Source organism: Bactrocera oleae, chromosome 3, assembly GCF_042242935.1.
Source record: "Bactrocera oleae isolate idBacOlea1 chromosome 3, idBacOlea1, whole genome shotgun sequence".
Lineage (NCBI taxonomy): Eukaryota > Metazoa > Arthropoda > Insecta > Diptera > Tephritidae > Bactrocera > Bactrocera oleae.
In genome coordinates, this window is record NC_091537.1 from 6,099,673 (window position 1) to 6,117,232 (window position 17,560).

At 33.4% G+C, this 17,560-nt stretch overlaps 1 protein-coding gene across 9 annotated transcripts in view; it reads left to right on the forward strand.

The window, feature by feature from the left end:
- for (cGMP-dependent protein kinase for) overlaps nucleotides 1-16,788 on the forward strand; it is a 124,425-nt gene extending 107,637 nt beyond the window's left edge. For all 9 annotated transcript variants that reach the window (XM_036358718.2, XM_036358724.2, XM_036358717.2 and 6 more), the window contains 6 exons: nucleotides 4,867-5,086; nucleotides 12,045-12,281; nucleotides 12,354-12,503; nucleotides 12,614-13,233; nucleotides 13,301-13,490; nucleotides 15,482-16,788. In XM_036358718.2, the coding sequence (XP_036214611.2) occupies nucleotides 4,867-5,086; nucleotides 12,045-12,281; nucleotides 12,354-12,503; nucleotides 12,614-13,233; nucleotides 13,301-13,490; nucleotides 15,482-15,647 (1,583 nt within the window). In that variant the 3' untranslated portion in view covers nucleotides 15,648-16,788. The remainder of the gene's footprint in view (nucleotides 1-4,866; nucleotides 5,087-12,044; nucleotides 12,282-12,353; nucleotides 12,504-12,613; nucleotides 13,234-13,300; nucleotides 13,491-15,481) is intronic.
- Nucleotides 16,789-17,560: the final 772 nt, after the last annotated feature.

A 17,560-nucleotide genomic window follows, 5' to 3' on the forward strand; every position in this document is an offset into this window, starting at 1 on the left:
TTTTACTTTACTCTAAATTCCGTAAAATTTTTTCAACTCCAGTAAAATTTGAATTAAATTTGAAAAATGTGTAAGTTCGGATTTTCGGCAGCATTTTCAGCACATATCAAGGTGATTTCTCGTGGAAGGGTCTATACGAAAATGCTTATATATATAGATCTTACAGCTTGGCCAACTAACCAGTTAATTTAAATTTTAGAGATTTGTTAATAGAACTAGCTTGTTTAAACTTCTCTGAAATTAAACTAAAATAATTAAGTTGCCCTAAAAAACTAGTTTCCTTAAAGTTCCCATATAAGAATTAAGTCTGATATCTGTCAAATAAAAACAAAAACCAGTCATTATCGAACCGCGACTTAATCTACTCTTTCTAAGATCCATCCAAACAGCCATTTTGGAAACACTGCCACCAAGTAGCTAATATAGAACACTAGCAAGTATACTATAGATAACGGCTTTAGTTTTATTTCATACCGCTCCTATCCCTTTTCATAATCTACACACCCATTCACATTCTTTCATTTACTGCGGTCAAAACTATTTTTATAGGTCACAGTTAGATATTGTAACTATTCATATTCATTTCATTTGTTATACGTTAGATTTATGTTATACACACAAAACAAATTGGCAATACGAGTTAGCATATGCAAACATAATTAAAAAGTAGGTTAACGCGTGACCTACAAGTAGAGTGGCTATAAAAATATAAAGAAGATTTAAATAAAGTAAAAGTCGCAGAAAATTTCTTCTAATATCAAGCTCACACGCATTCCAAGAAAGTGACAAATTTATACACTCTAAAATTATATATGGTTGTCTGTATAGGCACTATGGAAGTTCCTAAATTTAACAAAGTAATTTTAAAGCAATATTCGTCGTTTGCTTAACGAAGTCAAGACGAAAGTGTCACATACAAATTTTTGCTCCATCCGATACATTTAAGTTTCAAAATACTGATTTACTTACTATGTATACCTTAAACAGGGTATATTACATTTTTAATAACTAGAAGAAAGCGTTGATACCCGAAAACATACATACCAAAAATCATCTGCGTGATGTAGCCATGTCCATCTGTTTGGACGAGCATATAGTCGGACTAGCCCCGTAGTTTTTGAGATATCGACCTTCAGATAATTTGGCATAAATTATTATCCAAAGCAAGGCTACCATATCAAACATATTGATCAAATCGGGCCACTATGGCATATAGCTGCCATACAAACTGACCGATCCTTAAGATTCTTATTACTCAACCTTAAGGAGTTACATGGAATTCGTCGAGTAAAAAATTCCCTATTTTCAATAATTTTTTTTTTTCATATAAATAATGAAATATTTTTTTTAAACTTTTTATTATTTAGATGATTAAGAATAGATTTTGTGAAATTTTTAAAGGCAAATATTCAAAACTCGATAATTACGACGTCATTTCCGGCAGTCCTTCGGAAAAAGGGGCTACTTGTTTGAACTAAGACCATTAACTAGAAATTAACTAGGAGAAAAAACAAATAAAGTGAAAATTGTATTTTTGGCAGACGTTTTAAGAAAAAAAAATGGAAATTTTGGTGAACATTTATCGACTTTTTTTTATGTTTTTTAAATAGTTGTAATTTAACAAAAAAATACCTCCACAGCAAGGCCTTGTCAATTATATCTCAAAGAAAATTTCATTAAGATCGGTTGAGTAGTTCGAGAGCAATCTTAACAACCGACTTTGAAAACACAGTTTCAAGAAAAACGCGTTTAAAGTTTTAGGTGACTATGTAGCTGACCTCGAACGCGCAACTTTTCAAAGCTGTTTCTCCAAAACTATTACTGGTATCAACTTGAGAATTTAGGACAATATTCTAGCGATGTTATAGAATTAAATAAGACAATACAATTTTTTTTGGTTTTTTTAAAGCCGTGAAACCCATGAAACCCATGTACCTCTTGAAGGTTATTGCATCGAACAATGTAACTAGAAAGAGCCAGTAAAACGTTTTCGTTAGTTATACTATATAGTTGCTATAAGAAATGCACCAATATCTGATATATTTCTGGGTGGCATCACCGTTTGTGAGGGTTATACTAAGAAAATCATTAATTTGCTATTTTTGAGGATCACCCTTATATATGTACTTTTATAAATTTGTCATTTAATACTTGCTTATTTCTCAAAGTTAAATCTTATTTTTAGAAATTCTGCTTCCATTATTCCCACGACTTTCTTTCGTACGCATATCACTTAAATATTCTTCATAAATCTAAATTTAACTGCATAATTTTTCAACCCCCCACCGTGCAAACGCCGCACCCACAGTCAAGTCACAGCAAAGAGAAAAAGCTGTAACCAAATGATGTCATTTCCATTTCGATACTAACAACAAACCCTGAACCACAATCCAGCGCTGACCAGCCAGACGAGAAACCGCTCTAACCGGCAGCAAAACCAAGAAAGTAAAACACCACCAACAACACCACGAATTATACAATGAGCACGCAAAATAAAGGCATTAAAATTTTAATATTTCATTTGTCTCCATGCGAATCAAAGCTTCTAGCACGAATTGCCTTTAGCTTCTTAAGCCCGGCTTGGCGCTGCACCTATGACTAAAACAACAAGAGCAGCGCAGCAACAAAGGCACAATGGCAAATACAAAGACTAAGCACAAGCACAAGACTGGTAGATTTTAAACGGACCGGTTCGCCAGCTAACGGCTTTAGCAGTGATACTGCTTTGCATTTTTTGAAAGTGAAACCGGAATCGGGGTTTTCTTACCACTTTAGGCGACTGCATGCGATTTGTTATTATTTTTATTGCTTTTTGTTTTTTGTTGTTTTTACTCGATTACTCGTATTTTCATTTGAGATTACTTGTTTCGTTTCATGTCCATTTGGCCACCAAACAAATCGAACTTTAATACAATTTCAAAGTTGTGCCATTCGGATACGAGTTTAAACTCTCAAGACACACACAAATCTATGCAAAGTAGTATATAAATGTGTGCATGTGATTGCAATGCAGCATTTAGAGGCAAACTGCCCGCACCCAGCAGCACTGGGACAATTGACAAATCGCCGCTGACAAGCTGGAGTCCAACAGCAGTCGGCTAGTTTCTTGCTAGGTTGGGTTCGTAATTGACATTTGGACCGGTTGCTTTTTGCTTTTCGGTTTTTGTTTTCGTTTTGTGTAGCAAGTTGACTCAACTTTTTGGCGGCTTACACTTTTGTAAATCTCCTGCCATTATAAGTATCTATGTATGTATGTGATTGTAAAAGCTGTGTTGTTAGCCCGTTTTAATTTCAGTTTCATTTTGCAATATTTCCTTCGTTGACTCGTTATTGTATATTATTTCATTGCTTGCCAGCATTAAGTCATATTACTCAATTTGAATTGAACTGCAATTATATGGTAAATGGTGCATAAATATGTATACGTGCTTACTGGATTTAGTGGAACAAGACTTCAGGACTTTTTTTTAATATGTACTTAACAGAAATACATTTTTATAGCTTATTTTTTGTAATTGGACGTGAAAGTATCTATTTCTAATTTAAAAATTCTATAGAAATCAAATATTGGACTTCTGAACTCCGGGAACGCTTATCCTAACCTCACTTACTTTAGTAATAATAGCAGGATCTGTCGAAAATGTATTTATTGGCGATTTGACTCACGACGATTCATTAATTGTAAGACACGAAATAAGCCATGTAATACTTATATGCTATTAGGCTGCAGTCCTGGGCGCCATTTTAACTCTACTTAATTTGAGAACAAACTAAGCTCTCCGGTATTCTAACGTGTCCTCCTAACTTAAATGAAATAAAGAAGAGGTGCCCACAGAATACAACTTTAGATAGCTAAAAAAAGCTTGAAAAAAGTGACTTTATCCACTCTTAAGGGGTTATCTTCACGTGTAGTTCAGAGAAACGTGATTTGTGATTTGTGATTTTTTTATATTTTTTTTTGAAGAGACATTTTATTTAATAATATAATATATGTATTTTCATAATCGGTGATTCATTTTGAAAAAATATTGAATTCTCTTTATCCCGCAATCGATCTCCAGGCGGACCCCAAAGAAAGTTGTCATGAAGTACGGATGATTTTTTGCTTTAAATTATCTAAAATCCAGAAACCAAAAAAAAAAATATTATTAAATAGACGAATACAAGTAATGATCGAAGGCCTAATCATAACTTTGATTTTTGACAAAAAAATATATAATTTTTTGTGAAAAATATAATCCTTCGTTCATTACTTAACAAATATATCTAAGAAGATCGTGTTTGTCCAGCGCTTTTGAAACATTTTTTCTCAAAAACACATTTAAAGTTTTGCGAGCCTATTACAATAACTTAAACAATGCTTACAAATACGCTGATATCTACGAAACTATTTGCCGAAACAATTTTAAATTTTCGAAGAATATTCTCAAATATCTATACTTTCGATATAAATGCAAAAAAAAATTTTGGAACCCACAAGTAACAGCTATGGTATATTTAATGAAACGATACTATTCTACGTGTTATTTGAATGCTCAGCAACACCTTTTTGAATTAAGCTAAATATTTTTCCTTGAAAGAGTATATTTTCGCTGCAAATAGTTTCATTTTATCCCATAAATTCGTTATATGTTATTTTTGGTTCACCCTAATGTGCATTTATGGTAAACACAAGATACATGTTTGCATACCTTCTTTACCGTTACATTCGCGTAAATACCAAACTTGTGCCACACCTTTGCTTAAATAAATGCATTAATGCACAATGTTTACTGTTATTTTTTATATTCCAGTTATCACGCGTTTAGATGTGCTTAATTTAACTTTTTATTGACTTGTTTTTCTTTTACGGTTATTTCATTGCAGAGGGTCGTGTTGAGGTCTCACGTGAGGGTAAATACCTTTCGACACTCTCCGGCGCCAAAGTGTTGGGTGAATTGGCCATATTATATAACTGCCAGCGTACAGCGACTATAACTGCTATAACGGAATGTAAATTATGGGCCATCGAACGGCAATGCTTCCAAACGATAATGATGCGTACTGGCCTCATACGGCAGGCGCAATATACCGATTTTCTCAAGAGGTAAGTGACAAGCACACACTTTTTAATTTTATTTTCCATTTAACTGTACTTTTTTATGGCATTTTTTTTTTGCAATTCATAAAATGGCAAAGAAATCAAGGAAAGCAATTAAGTTGGACATATGTATATGAAGCCTTTTCAAGCCAGACTACATTCGGTGGTTTGAGTTGTCTATCGAGTGAAGTCTGCTTTCAATTTTCGTATTTATTTTAGACCTTGATGAGTAGGTGCTGTTATTATAAATGCACCCAAAGTAGCATTAGTTTGGGGTTTAAACAGATATAAATTCGATTTTCTATGACTAAGTAGACACGACAGTCATGACTGTGACTCAGCCGACGCAAACGCGTCGTCCATTTTTTTTAATTGAACTATTTATGAATATAGATTAGAATAAAGACAACGATTCCATGTTCGTGAAATAATCAGCGAACTACGTTGTGTTGGCAGCTTGGGTTCGATCTTCTGTCGATTTAGTTATCGTCTAAATCAAACCATCCAATTATGTATGGCTACTGAATTATAGTTGCCGGTATATTTATGTTGCATCCTATAATAGAGTTCTGCTTTACGGCAGGCTACTGAAGCTAGTATTCTTGTAAAGAGCTTCCCTAACTGATAATTATATCCGGCAACCAATTTTGAGCAGATTGCGGTTAATGGATTTTTAAAGCAATTGGATGGAGAACTAAACTTTGTCTAATGGTTAATGTTTTGGTTATTATTTTCGAAGTCGTGGAATGACAGATTCCGCAAATAAGAATAATAAATTTAAGAGGAGTGAACTTCAAAAAGTTTCTTAAAGGATTTGACTTGTAGGTTCGTTAGATAAGTTGTAGCGAACTCTATGTAAGTAGGTGTTTAAGCTCACGTGACATCTCAAGCTTTGTGTAGTGGAAGCGGCACGAATCTATAAGGTACTCTAAGCTTTTAAGTATATGCAATTTAGTACTATTAATTAATTTCTTATGACCTCATGTGCTTCCATTCTTCAAAGCCTTCGCTCAAAGTGATTCACTCTAACCTATAATTTTCTTGCATCTATTCATATATACAATAGTATATGCATATGTTTGTATGTCTGCTCGAATCTACACAAGTTAAGCAATAACCCAAGCGTTCACTTTCAATTTTAATCTAAGCAAAGAGTTACAACATCGTCACCATATCTCATATACCCTTACACATACATACATACATATGTACATACATGTCTACATTAACATTCACACATCATTCTATTTAAAAGCTTTATTTTTACCTTGAGCACTCACGTGAAACGTCTTTTGTTTGAAAATCTTCTACCGCATGAAGTGAATGGTCAAGTGATTGACCTCACACGCATGCGTACAATGTACAAGACAACATTATGCTGCATTCAATATATTAGGTATATACAAACTTACAATAATAATGAAATGTGAGAATATGAGAATATCTCATTACATGCAGCGACATTTATAGCTTTTTACCACTGAGCCTCTGTCGCTGGTGCCTCTACCGCTACATCCTCTGGTCATTGGCCATTTTAAATATTTATGCAAGCAGTTAGTAGCAAGCGGTTAAGGCTCTCTGTAATTAATACCTTCATAGCAAAAGCTTTGAATAAAAAACTTTTATATATTTTTATGCAGTCACTCGCTGTATTTATCGGGTTTCATGTTATGAATCCATTAATAATATTATACAATATATAAATTATTATGATACCTGAATCATACTCACAAACCATTGAGTAGTAGTCACACTTTCACGGATAATTATGATGTAGCTTGCTTGTTGACCCGCCTCTGTAGAGTTCAGATCTTTTAAAGATCAAATTAACTCAATAGATGGCGCTTCTTATCTTATAAGAGATAGTTTAGTTCAGGATACGTGCAATTCTCTTAGCTGTTTCGAGCTTCAGGTTTCAATTTTTTTATTGGCTTCTATATAAGCAGAAGTGGATATTTGACGAGAACAACAAATAATACGAGTTAGCAACAGACTATTTTCTTCTAGCGGGCGTTGTTCAATTTATCAAACTACCAGATGGTTTTAACGCAATAAAACCTGCTTTTTATACCCTAGACAGGTCATATTTAGTTTGTCACAAAGTTTGTAACACCCAGAAGGAAAGATCGAAGACCCTTTATATACCCTTTATACCCCGTGTATCTAAGAATAATCAGCGTGACGAGCTGAATCGATTTAGTTATGCCCGTTTGTATAAACACGAACTAGTCCCGCAGTTTTTGAGATATCGTTCCGAAATTTTAGACACATGCTTTTCTAACCAAGAAGGTGTTCATTTGTTGCATCCGCCGATATCGGACAACTATAGCATACATATTTGTATAGCTGTCATACAAACTTATCGATCAAAATCAAGTCCTTGTATGGAAAACTTGTTCATTTAAAAAGATATCTTCACGAAATTTAGCACTGATTATTGTACAAGACAACGCTCCAATCCCCTAACGTATTGTTCAGATTGGATCACTATAACATATAGCTGTCATACAAACTGACTGATCAAAATTAAAATAAAGATCTTTTTATATCCTTTAATAAACCTGCGAAGGGTATTATAGCTTCAGTTTTTCCTGTTATTAGGAGAAATCAATTAAAAAGCGATTAGAATTAATGGAGAGATAATGAGGTGATCTGCGAAAATATGCAGAAACAGAAAGGCATTGCGTCGAATAGTACATTTTTTTTGTTCGTTAATCCCAAAAAATTCTCAGACTGTTATTAGTACAATCAACTACAACAAGACACAATCTAAGCGCGATGATACATTAAAATAAATATTAATTTTCGAAAATCGCCTTTTTCGTGTTTTTCAACTACCCCGCAAGTTATCAGTTTGGAAATAGACTTTATGTACACCTACCTAAGTAGCATATACCATATACATCTATGTTTAGGTAGAAAAAGTGAAAATGCCTGCAGCTGCTTGACTACAGGTCCAACATTGCGCCACACTAAGCCGATGCGTGTAAGGTTGCATTAACGTTGAAAATTGTTCACTAATATGTTGTTTTTATGATAACAGTTAATAAATGTTAATGTTTCTCGATTGATCTTCATCAAAGGCAGGCAGGCAAGCAGACATGCGGTTAGTCCAAAACAAAGCATGGCAAATGCTTCCCTCCTCGCACATTTATGGTTGCAACACGCATTGCAAGTGCAACTTAGCAAAATGTGCATATTCATAGCTATATATTATATATATATATATATATGTACGTGTGCGTGTGTGTCGCATGTAGGAGTGGGCAGGCTGGCATCCATCATATGTGGCAATCAGCCTGCTTTCCGACACGACGACTCTGACATTGATGTGAGTGTCTGCCATGCTGCCGCTCGTAGCAATAAGACAATTCGATCGGTGATCGATGCCAATTGTCGAATGTCTATTTTTTTTATTTAATTTTTACACTTTTTGCGAATTTTTATAAGTTGTAGCAACTTTCTCTAATGCAACACGCTCTTGCTTGGCAATAACGCTTACATGCTAAGCCAGTTGCCACGCGGCTCACTATTAGCGGAGGTGTGCTAAGTAGCAAACGACTACTCATCCGTGCAATATGTATACCTATACCTTTTAGCGTTTGTTTAACTGCCGAAAGGAAATTTGCATGCTGGAAGCTAAACTCATTGACCACAATAGGAAAGCAAGATCGGAGCTCTGCAGATTTTTATGTTACTAACACTCAAAAGACTCATTAAAGTGCAGTTTTTTCACGTTGGAATATTTGAAGTGCTTAAGACCGACTTGAAAAATACCTCCAGGTGTGGTAAACGCATTAATCTCAGTGGTTTAGCATATAATAAAGATCACTTATCTCAATCAATTATTTCCTCGTCTGAAGCTGCCCGCTTAAAGCTTACCTTTAAACCGCTTCCGAATTACTATTTAGTTTTTTGTGAATATGTTTTGATCTGAAGAATATTCTACTAATAGAAACACTTTGTTTGCAATTTTATTTTAAATTTTATGTCTGGAATATTATGAACAGAGAAACCCACCATAACTTTGGTTTATTTTTTTTTTTTATGTAAAGAGGAAGTAACTACCATCCCCTCAAAAAAAATTCTAAAAGAAGAGGTATATTTTTGCAATAGTGTCTACGGACTTTTCTTCGCCAAACTATAAAATAACCGTTTTAATTATTTTCACAGTGATAAATGTGAGTTCCACTGTGTGGCTCCTTTAACTGCGCTATAATAGATATATATAGATATATTAGGGTGGAACGAAAAAAAAATTTTTTTTACCTAGGATATTTTTGGAAAAAAGAAATTTTTTTAACATCTAGAGGCTCACTTTTAAAGTAAATTTCGAATTAAAATTCTTTAAAATTTTTTGGGTTTAAACTCTTCACATTTATGTAAAAATTACCGAATTTGATTTTTGGTTCAAAATTTATTTTAACGCTTAAGGAAAGCATGTTGTCGTTTAAGACTTTTTTAATGACCACAAAATTTTTTTTTATCAAATTTTTTTTATGAAATAAAAATTTTAACTCGAAATTTACGGCGGTCCCTTTGGATGTTAAAAAAAAAATTTTTTTTCAAAAATTTTCTTTTTTTATAATCTACAAATTTTACCCTCAGGTGAAGCAAAAAAAAAGTATTTTCGATCCACCCTAATACGTATGTTTCCGAATCGCGATTTAATATTTTCAAAATTATTTAGCTGACAGGGCGATTTGTTTTGAATTAAGCGGTTAGGCCAGTGGAGACTTCTTCTTTGACAATTTATCCTTTGAATAAGAAGAAATAAATCGCCTATTGGGTCAACCTTCCGAATCACGTTTTACAGGAGCGTCTCTGTGGACGGCACGCAAACTACAGCGAATTTTGATCTATTTCATCAATTTTTAATAATTTTTGTACCCTAAAATGTACTTTAAGCCAAGAAAAAAATAGATGTTTCTATATTGGCTTATCCCCTTAAGTAGAGTAAATATAGGTTTTCCAAACTAGAGACTTAAGCATTAGAGTTAAACTGCTCTCTTCTCTCTGCTCTTTTATTTTCATTTGTTTTCAAAATTTTTATGAAATTTAGCACTGTCTAGACGTTTAACAAAATCTTTAGAATGGCACAGCTTTTTTAGCTTGATACTTTAAACTTCACTGAAATTATAAATTCTCACTTTTCCGCAAATTCCTTTAGAAAATGAGATCCGCACTAACGAATGCAGCTCAATTAAATTTCGAGTTGCATTTCAACACTTGCCTGCTAAGCAAACACTTGTCAGTAACCTCGTCCAAAATGCATGTAAATGGATCTGCATGTGTGGAACTAAGCACATGCTTATAATGTACACAACAGCGTACCGGTTAATGAACGGGAAAAAATTTTAAATTTCTTTTCATTTTTATTAGCAATGAAAATTATAAAAACAAAAAACATACACCAAAAAGCGTTAAATAACATTGCAAATTGGCGCAGCGTTGAAACGACAAATTTTACACGCTGCCAGTCACAGTCAGCCGACAGCCGTTGTTGCTGTTGCTCAGAAAATGACAGCCGAGCGCGCTTCCCCTGCAGATAAATTCATCAGTTAGCTTATATGGTGTTGTTGTTGCATCCGCTCGCAGCAGGAGCGTCCCTTTGACTTTTGACATGTGGTGCATTCGTTCGAAAAGCTATCAAGCCAAAATGCAACAAAAAACAAAATCGTATTACAATATTTTTAGGGGCACCCTAAAGTAATATGGAAGCTGTTATTAAAACAATAATTGGTTGTAAATTGCTATTTCCATTTACATATTTACTAATTAACATATTATATATTGTTGTATAGTGCCAGCTCCATTGCAGCATTAAATTAGCGAAAACTTAATTAAAAACTGTTGAGAAAATTAGGCGATTAGTTAAGCTGCTATTCATATTTTTTTATTTTCAAGTTTTTCACTCAATTATGTGATTCCATATTTTATAATATATTATTATAACAGCTTGCATGTGGTAAACATCTGCTCAAAAGTATCGACATCTAATCGAAGTTTGTTGACTTTGTTTGTGGCGATTTATTGAACAAAGCCACGCCACCATATATCCCGAAATTTGCTACCACAAAGTATAACATTGCAAAAGTCCACGATCTCGTCTTGACAGACCGCCAATTGAAGTTTCGCAAGTTAGCTAAGACAGTAAGCACCTCAAAAGATTGCGTGTGTGAAATATTGGATATGAAAAAGCTGTCGACGAGATGGGTACCGCGTTTGCTCACTCTGAACAACAAGCGCAACGGTGAGACCACTTCACAGCCGTATATGACGTTGTTCAAGCATAACCTCCAGCATTTCATGACCGTAGACGAAATATCGATCTACTGGTACACATTAAAAACTAAGGAACACTTAATACTTAAGCCGGATTTCACCCGACTTCAGACCGGTCCGAAGAAAGCAACAATTATCCCATATACCAGAAAGCTGTTGACATTGTTTCTTTGCGATTGACTAGTTGTAATCTACATCGACTACCTGAAGATGGGACCTACTCGTACCTATTATGATAGATTTTGAGCCGATTCGACGTATAGTTATAGTAAACACGACCGCATTCGGTGAAGAAGAAATGGCTCTTCTACCATGATTTCGCACCGGCGCACACTACCGCAGTTGCCACGATCGAATTGGTCGAATTAGACCACGAACAGCTGCCCCATACACCGTATTTTCAAGATTTAGCTCCTTGCGACTACTTTTGTTACCAAGCTTTAGATAGCTTTCGCCGCTACGGAGACCTCCAGGAAACGTTTTTTTACTGACGAGTTTAAGGAGTTGGCGCATCGCTGGTTCAAGTGCATTTTTCCAAAATTTTCGATTTTCTTTTGTAGACTAAGTGTGTTTTAGACCGCCACTCACCATAAAAGTACATATATATATATTAAAATATGTTATATTATACATATTTTGAAGTTCTCAACTCATAATATATTCCTTCTACTTTTTATAGTGTACCCATCTTCAAAAATCTGCCCGAAGATACACTCATCAAAATCTCAGATGTGCTCGAAGAGACCCACTACCAAATGGGTGATTATATTGTACGTCAAGGTGCACGTGGTGATACCTTCTTCATCATATCGAAGGGGCAAGTGCGCGTGACAATCAAACAGCCGGACACGCAGGAGGAGAAATTCATACGCACGCTTGTTAAAGGTGATTTCTTCGGCGAAAAAGCGTTGCAAGGGTGAGTGCTACAAATAAAACCGCATTAAAAGAAAAAATAATAATAATTAACGATTGGTTTACACTTCTGCAGCGATGACTTGCGCACAGCGAATATTATATGTGATTCCGCCGATGGCGTTACTTGCCTGGTGATCGATCGCGAGACGTTCAACCAACTCATATCGAATTTAGATGAAATTAAGCATCGCTATGATGACGAATGCATAGGAGAGCGTAAAAAGTAAGTCAGCGTAGCGAAAACACGCTAATGTTCTGCACGCAACATCGGCTTAACACCATTCTTCACAACATGCTAAACTCATTAATTTGCTTTCTTTTTGTTCTGCGCAGAATCAATGAGGAATTCGACAACGTCCAACTGACCGACTTGCGCATAATCGCCACGCTCGGTGTTGGCGGTTTCGGTCGCGTTGAGCTAGTGCAAATTAACGGTGATAATAGCCGTTCATTTGCGCTGAAGCAGATGAAGAAGTCACAAATTGTCGAGACACGCCAACAACAGCATATTATGTCCGAAAAAGAGATTATGGGCGAGGCCAATTGTCAATTTATTGTGAAGCTCTTTAAAACATTTAAGGATCGCAAATATTTATACATGCTAATGGAAAGCTGTTTAGGCGGCGAATTGTGGACGATCTTGCGCGATCGTTGTAAATTCGATGATGCCACTACACGCTTCTACACCGCCTGTGTGGTGGAGGCGTTCCAATACCTGCACTCGCGCAACATAATCTATCGTGATTTGAAGCCGGAAAATCTGTTGCTCGACGAGAAGGGCTATGTGAAGCTGGTGGATTTCGGTTTTGCCAAGAAACTACAATCCGGCCGCAAGACTTGGACATTCTGCGGCACACCGGAGTACGTAGCGCCTGAGGTGATATTGAATAGGGGACACGACATTAGCGCCGACTACTGGTCACTTGGTGTGCTAATGTTTGAGCTGTTGACGGGTAATTATACTATTAAACAAAGCATAATTATATTATATTAAATGTGTGCTCTCTACTTTCTGCACAGGCACGCCACCATTCACTGGCTCGGATCCCATGCGTACCTACAATATTATACTGAAGGGTATTGATGCCATCGAGTTTCCGCGCGATATAACACGCAATGCCAGCAATCTGATCAAGAAACTGTGTCGCGATAATCCCGCTGAACGTTTGGGCTATCAACGCGGTGGTATTAGTGAAATACAAAAGCATCGGTAAGTGTCTTCAAGTTAATTACAATGCAAACATTTGGCTATCATAACATTTTCGAGCACAATTAAAACCATCGATTATTTTTTAATAATTACTATATGCCATCAGAGGATCATCTAAACTCCACTTAAAAAAAACTATTATACTCTGTAGCAACAGGTTGCGAGAGTATAAAAATGTTGATAGACACTGGCTAATTTTATTCTAAAAAGTATACGTATATCCATTGATCACATAATATTTTCCAAAGTTTTACTTGATTTTAACATAACCATTTTTGTATATTACACCCAGGCACTATTTATTCATAGGACCCCAGCTTTGTTTTAATTTAGATTGAGCGGAATGAGCTTTATGACAGAAATTTGAATTCAATCACATTTTGAACGTAAATACTAATATCTTATCTGCGCTAACAGAAATTCTTGTCTAATACTAGTCACAACAGAGTAAAAATTATGTTTTAAAAAATTGTAATTCTGAATAATGCTCTAAAATTGCTGTATATGTATGTCAAGTTCCTCATTCCTACATTGTTCTAAGGGCCAAAGTACAAACCAAAGCCAGAAACCAACAAAAATTTGCTTCGATCTCTTTGATCTATATAATTGATGAATTGATAACCATTTATAGGTATATCACTAAGCAATAAAAGGCACACTTCAAAAGGTGTAATTCTAACTGGCGTCTATTATTTATATATTTTAACGTTCGTATTATTTCGTAGATAATGTAAATGTCTGATTTACTACGGTCAGGCGATATGGCACCACATCTAATATGGTATCTAAATCTAAAATCTATACAAGTATAAAGTTGGATCTTAGTTGTAAAAGAACACAAAGCAGTTCAAAAATTATTGAGTCCCTGATATGACTAGGTTATGATTTTAAAAAATATTGTCGAATATTAATTATTCTTAGGCAGAAAATTAAATGTTCAATATTTTCTCGAATATTACAAATTTACTTCACTAAATTATAAATAAAGCTCCCTAACCTAACCTATACCTTTTTAAGTGGTTACATGGATTTCGTTGAGCAAAAAACAACCTATTTTCAATAATTTTTTTTTTTAATATAAAAAATGAAATATTTTATTTAAACAAAGATTTTGTGAAATTTTCAAATGAAAATATTCGAAACTCGGCAAAATTTCTGACAGGATCATCAAATGTAAATAATACGTGTTTGAACTAAGACTATTAACAAGGTACGGAGATGGAAAAAAACAAATAAAGTGAAAATTGTATTTTTGGCAGACGTTTTTACAAAAAGATGCAAATTTTGGTAAACATTTTTAGACTTTTTTGTTTTTTAAATAGTTGTAATTAAACAAAACAAAAACTTCCACAGCAAGGCCATGTAAATTGCATCTCAAAGACCTGTGTAAAATTTCATTAAGATCGGTTGAGTAGTTCGTGAGAAATCTTGACAACCGACTTTGAAAACACAGTTTCGAGAAAAACGCGTTGAAAGTTTGAAGCGACTACATAGCTCAACTCGAGCGCGCAACTTTTCAAAGCTTTATCTCCAAAACTATTACTGATATCAACTTGATAATTTAAGAGATATCGAATTTTTTTTTTGAAGCCGTGAAACCCATGTAACCCCTTAAGTAATCCGCATTATATTTCCGTATTATTATATACATACATACATTCATACAATTTTATGAAAAATTTAATTTATATAAAATATAAAATACACATCTTCAATTAATTATTCTAAAAAAAATCTTGTGTAATTTGCTAAAAAATATTTTCACTTTTTAAAAATGCTTTCGAAATAAAAAAAATTAATTTTTTATTCACTATGGATGAGCAACTATTTAAAATAGTGTTTTAAGGTTAAAAGGTACGTATGCAACACAACATATCATCATCACATTCAATAGAAATGAGTAATTTTTCACGCTTACAAGCACAGTAGTTGTAAATATATTTGTTTTTTTTTTTTATTTGCTTAATCATTAATACTTTTCACGCTTACAGATGGTTCGACGGTTTCTACTGGTTGGGTTTGCAAAATCGTACACTCGAACCGCCGATCAAACCGACCGTTAAGAGCGTCATAGACACCACCAATTTCGATGCCTATCCACCAGATCCAGAGGGTCCACCGCCAGATGACTTAACCGGTTGGGATAAAGACTTTTAAGTGGAAGTTCTACAAGTGGAGGAATCGAAAAAAAAACAACATGTAACAATAATATTACAAAACTAAGGTCAAAATGCAACACTGTAAAAATGCACATACACACACGTACATAATACTTTTGGCTGTTATATTAAAAAGAGAAAGAAAAAAATATTTGTAAAAAAAATATTTTGCTATTTTCTATTTACTACACTGTTAAGAGCGCGCATATGATTATGTAACTGCATAATTTTGCATATATACACATACATATAGTACTACATGTATTGCTAAAATAATTAATTTACGTAAACTTATAAATATATTATATATTTTTAGTGTGTACTGGCAAAGAATTTATATTAATTTTAATTAATTATTTTTTATTGAAATTATATTTAAATCTTTTACTGCATACAAATATACGTATGTATTGCTTCAAGCAAAAGGAAGCGAATACATATTAATTTTGTTGCATTTTCTTTTAATTTGCTTAAAATTATTTGTATATTGGTTTCATGTTTTTAATATTTATATAAAAGCTTACATACATACATATTTTGGTATACATAACTGTATATAATTATCAACGAACTCTTTGCTTTAATATTAGTTATATAAAACTTTGGGAAAAAATTAATTTTATTGTAATGTTTGAAAAATATATACGTATATAAATTAGCGTGAGAAAATTTCTGCCGCTATGTATATGTATGTTTTTTTCGCAAATTATGTCAACATATGCATGTATGTATATGATAAATTTTTATACATTTGAACATATACCACATATTCTTGCAAATTCGTGGGACTTATAGCATAATAAAAACTAATATAAACAATACATACATACCTACTACTTAGTTTTAGTTTTATAACCTTGAACTTGTGGATTGTGAGTGAAGCGATTGTTTGCCACACAAGTGTAGATGCAAATGCAAACATATAGAAATTAATAGAATACAACAATTAAGTGCCTTTTGTTATTTTTTATTATATGCCATTGCATGATTTGTAAAGCAAAAACATTTAAATATCAACAACAACCATAATTGTTAGTTACTAACTTTATAATTTAAATCTAAATACCTAAATATATCTATTATATATATTGTAAATTTATGTATGTATGTATATGAATAAAATGATGAACAACTATGAATGCGGCGGTTTTTTTTAAGCGTTTGTGCAAAGCAGTCTTTTAAACGCAAATTTGAAAAAGGAATTTTAAACTCAAAGTAGAACTATTTTCTAATATTTTCACTTTTTACACTTATAAGTAGATAAAAAGTCGTTAGAACGGCAATATACATTGCTAAACCATATTAATAAATTTCGCTAAAGCAACAGTTCTAGACCGAAATTAAAGTCGCCAGTAATAACCACAACAGAAAACCGAATTTACATCTCGCCAAGTGCTTTCACTTCAACAGCATTGTAGAATAATATGTGAGAAATATTTTCTTTGCTATAATAACAATTACAAGACGTTCTGGAATCTAGCCTAACTGCTTTTTTTATTGTTTTATTTTTGAGCACGTCAAACCGTGTACGTATGCATAATAGCAATAAAAAATATAAAAAATTTTAAATTTAATTTTTTAATTAATTTTGCGTTTTGATGGCAAAATTTTAATTAATAAAATTTAATAACCTCAAAATTTTAACTACCTGACAAATTCAATTATAAACATTTTAATTTGCATAACTTAGTAATTGCTATTAGATATTATTTTTTTTTTTACATTTTTTCTTATAGCAACGAACTATTTTAATTAGAAATATTTTTGAAGTCGGATTTATTGGTAATTTTGATAAGTAAACCTGTTTTTTTTTAATAAACATAATTTAGAACAGTATCTAATATATATTGCGTTTCCAATTGAAAATTGACATAATGTGAAGTAACAAAAAGTCTTCGAAAACTATTCGGA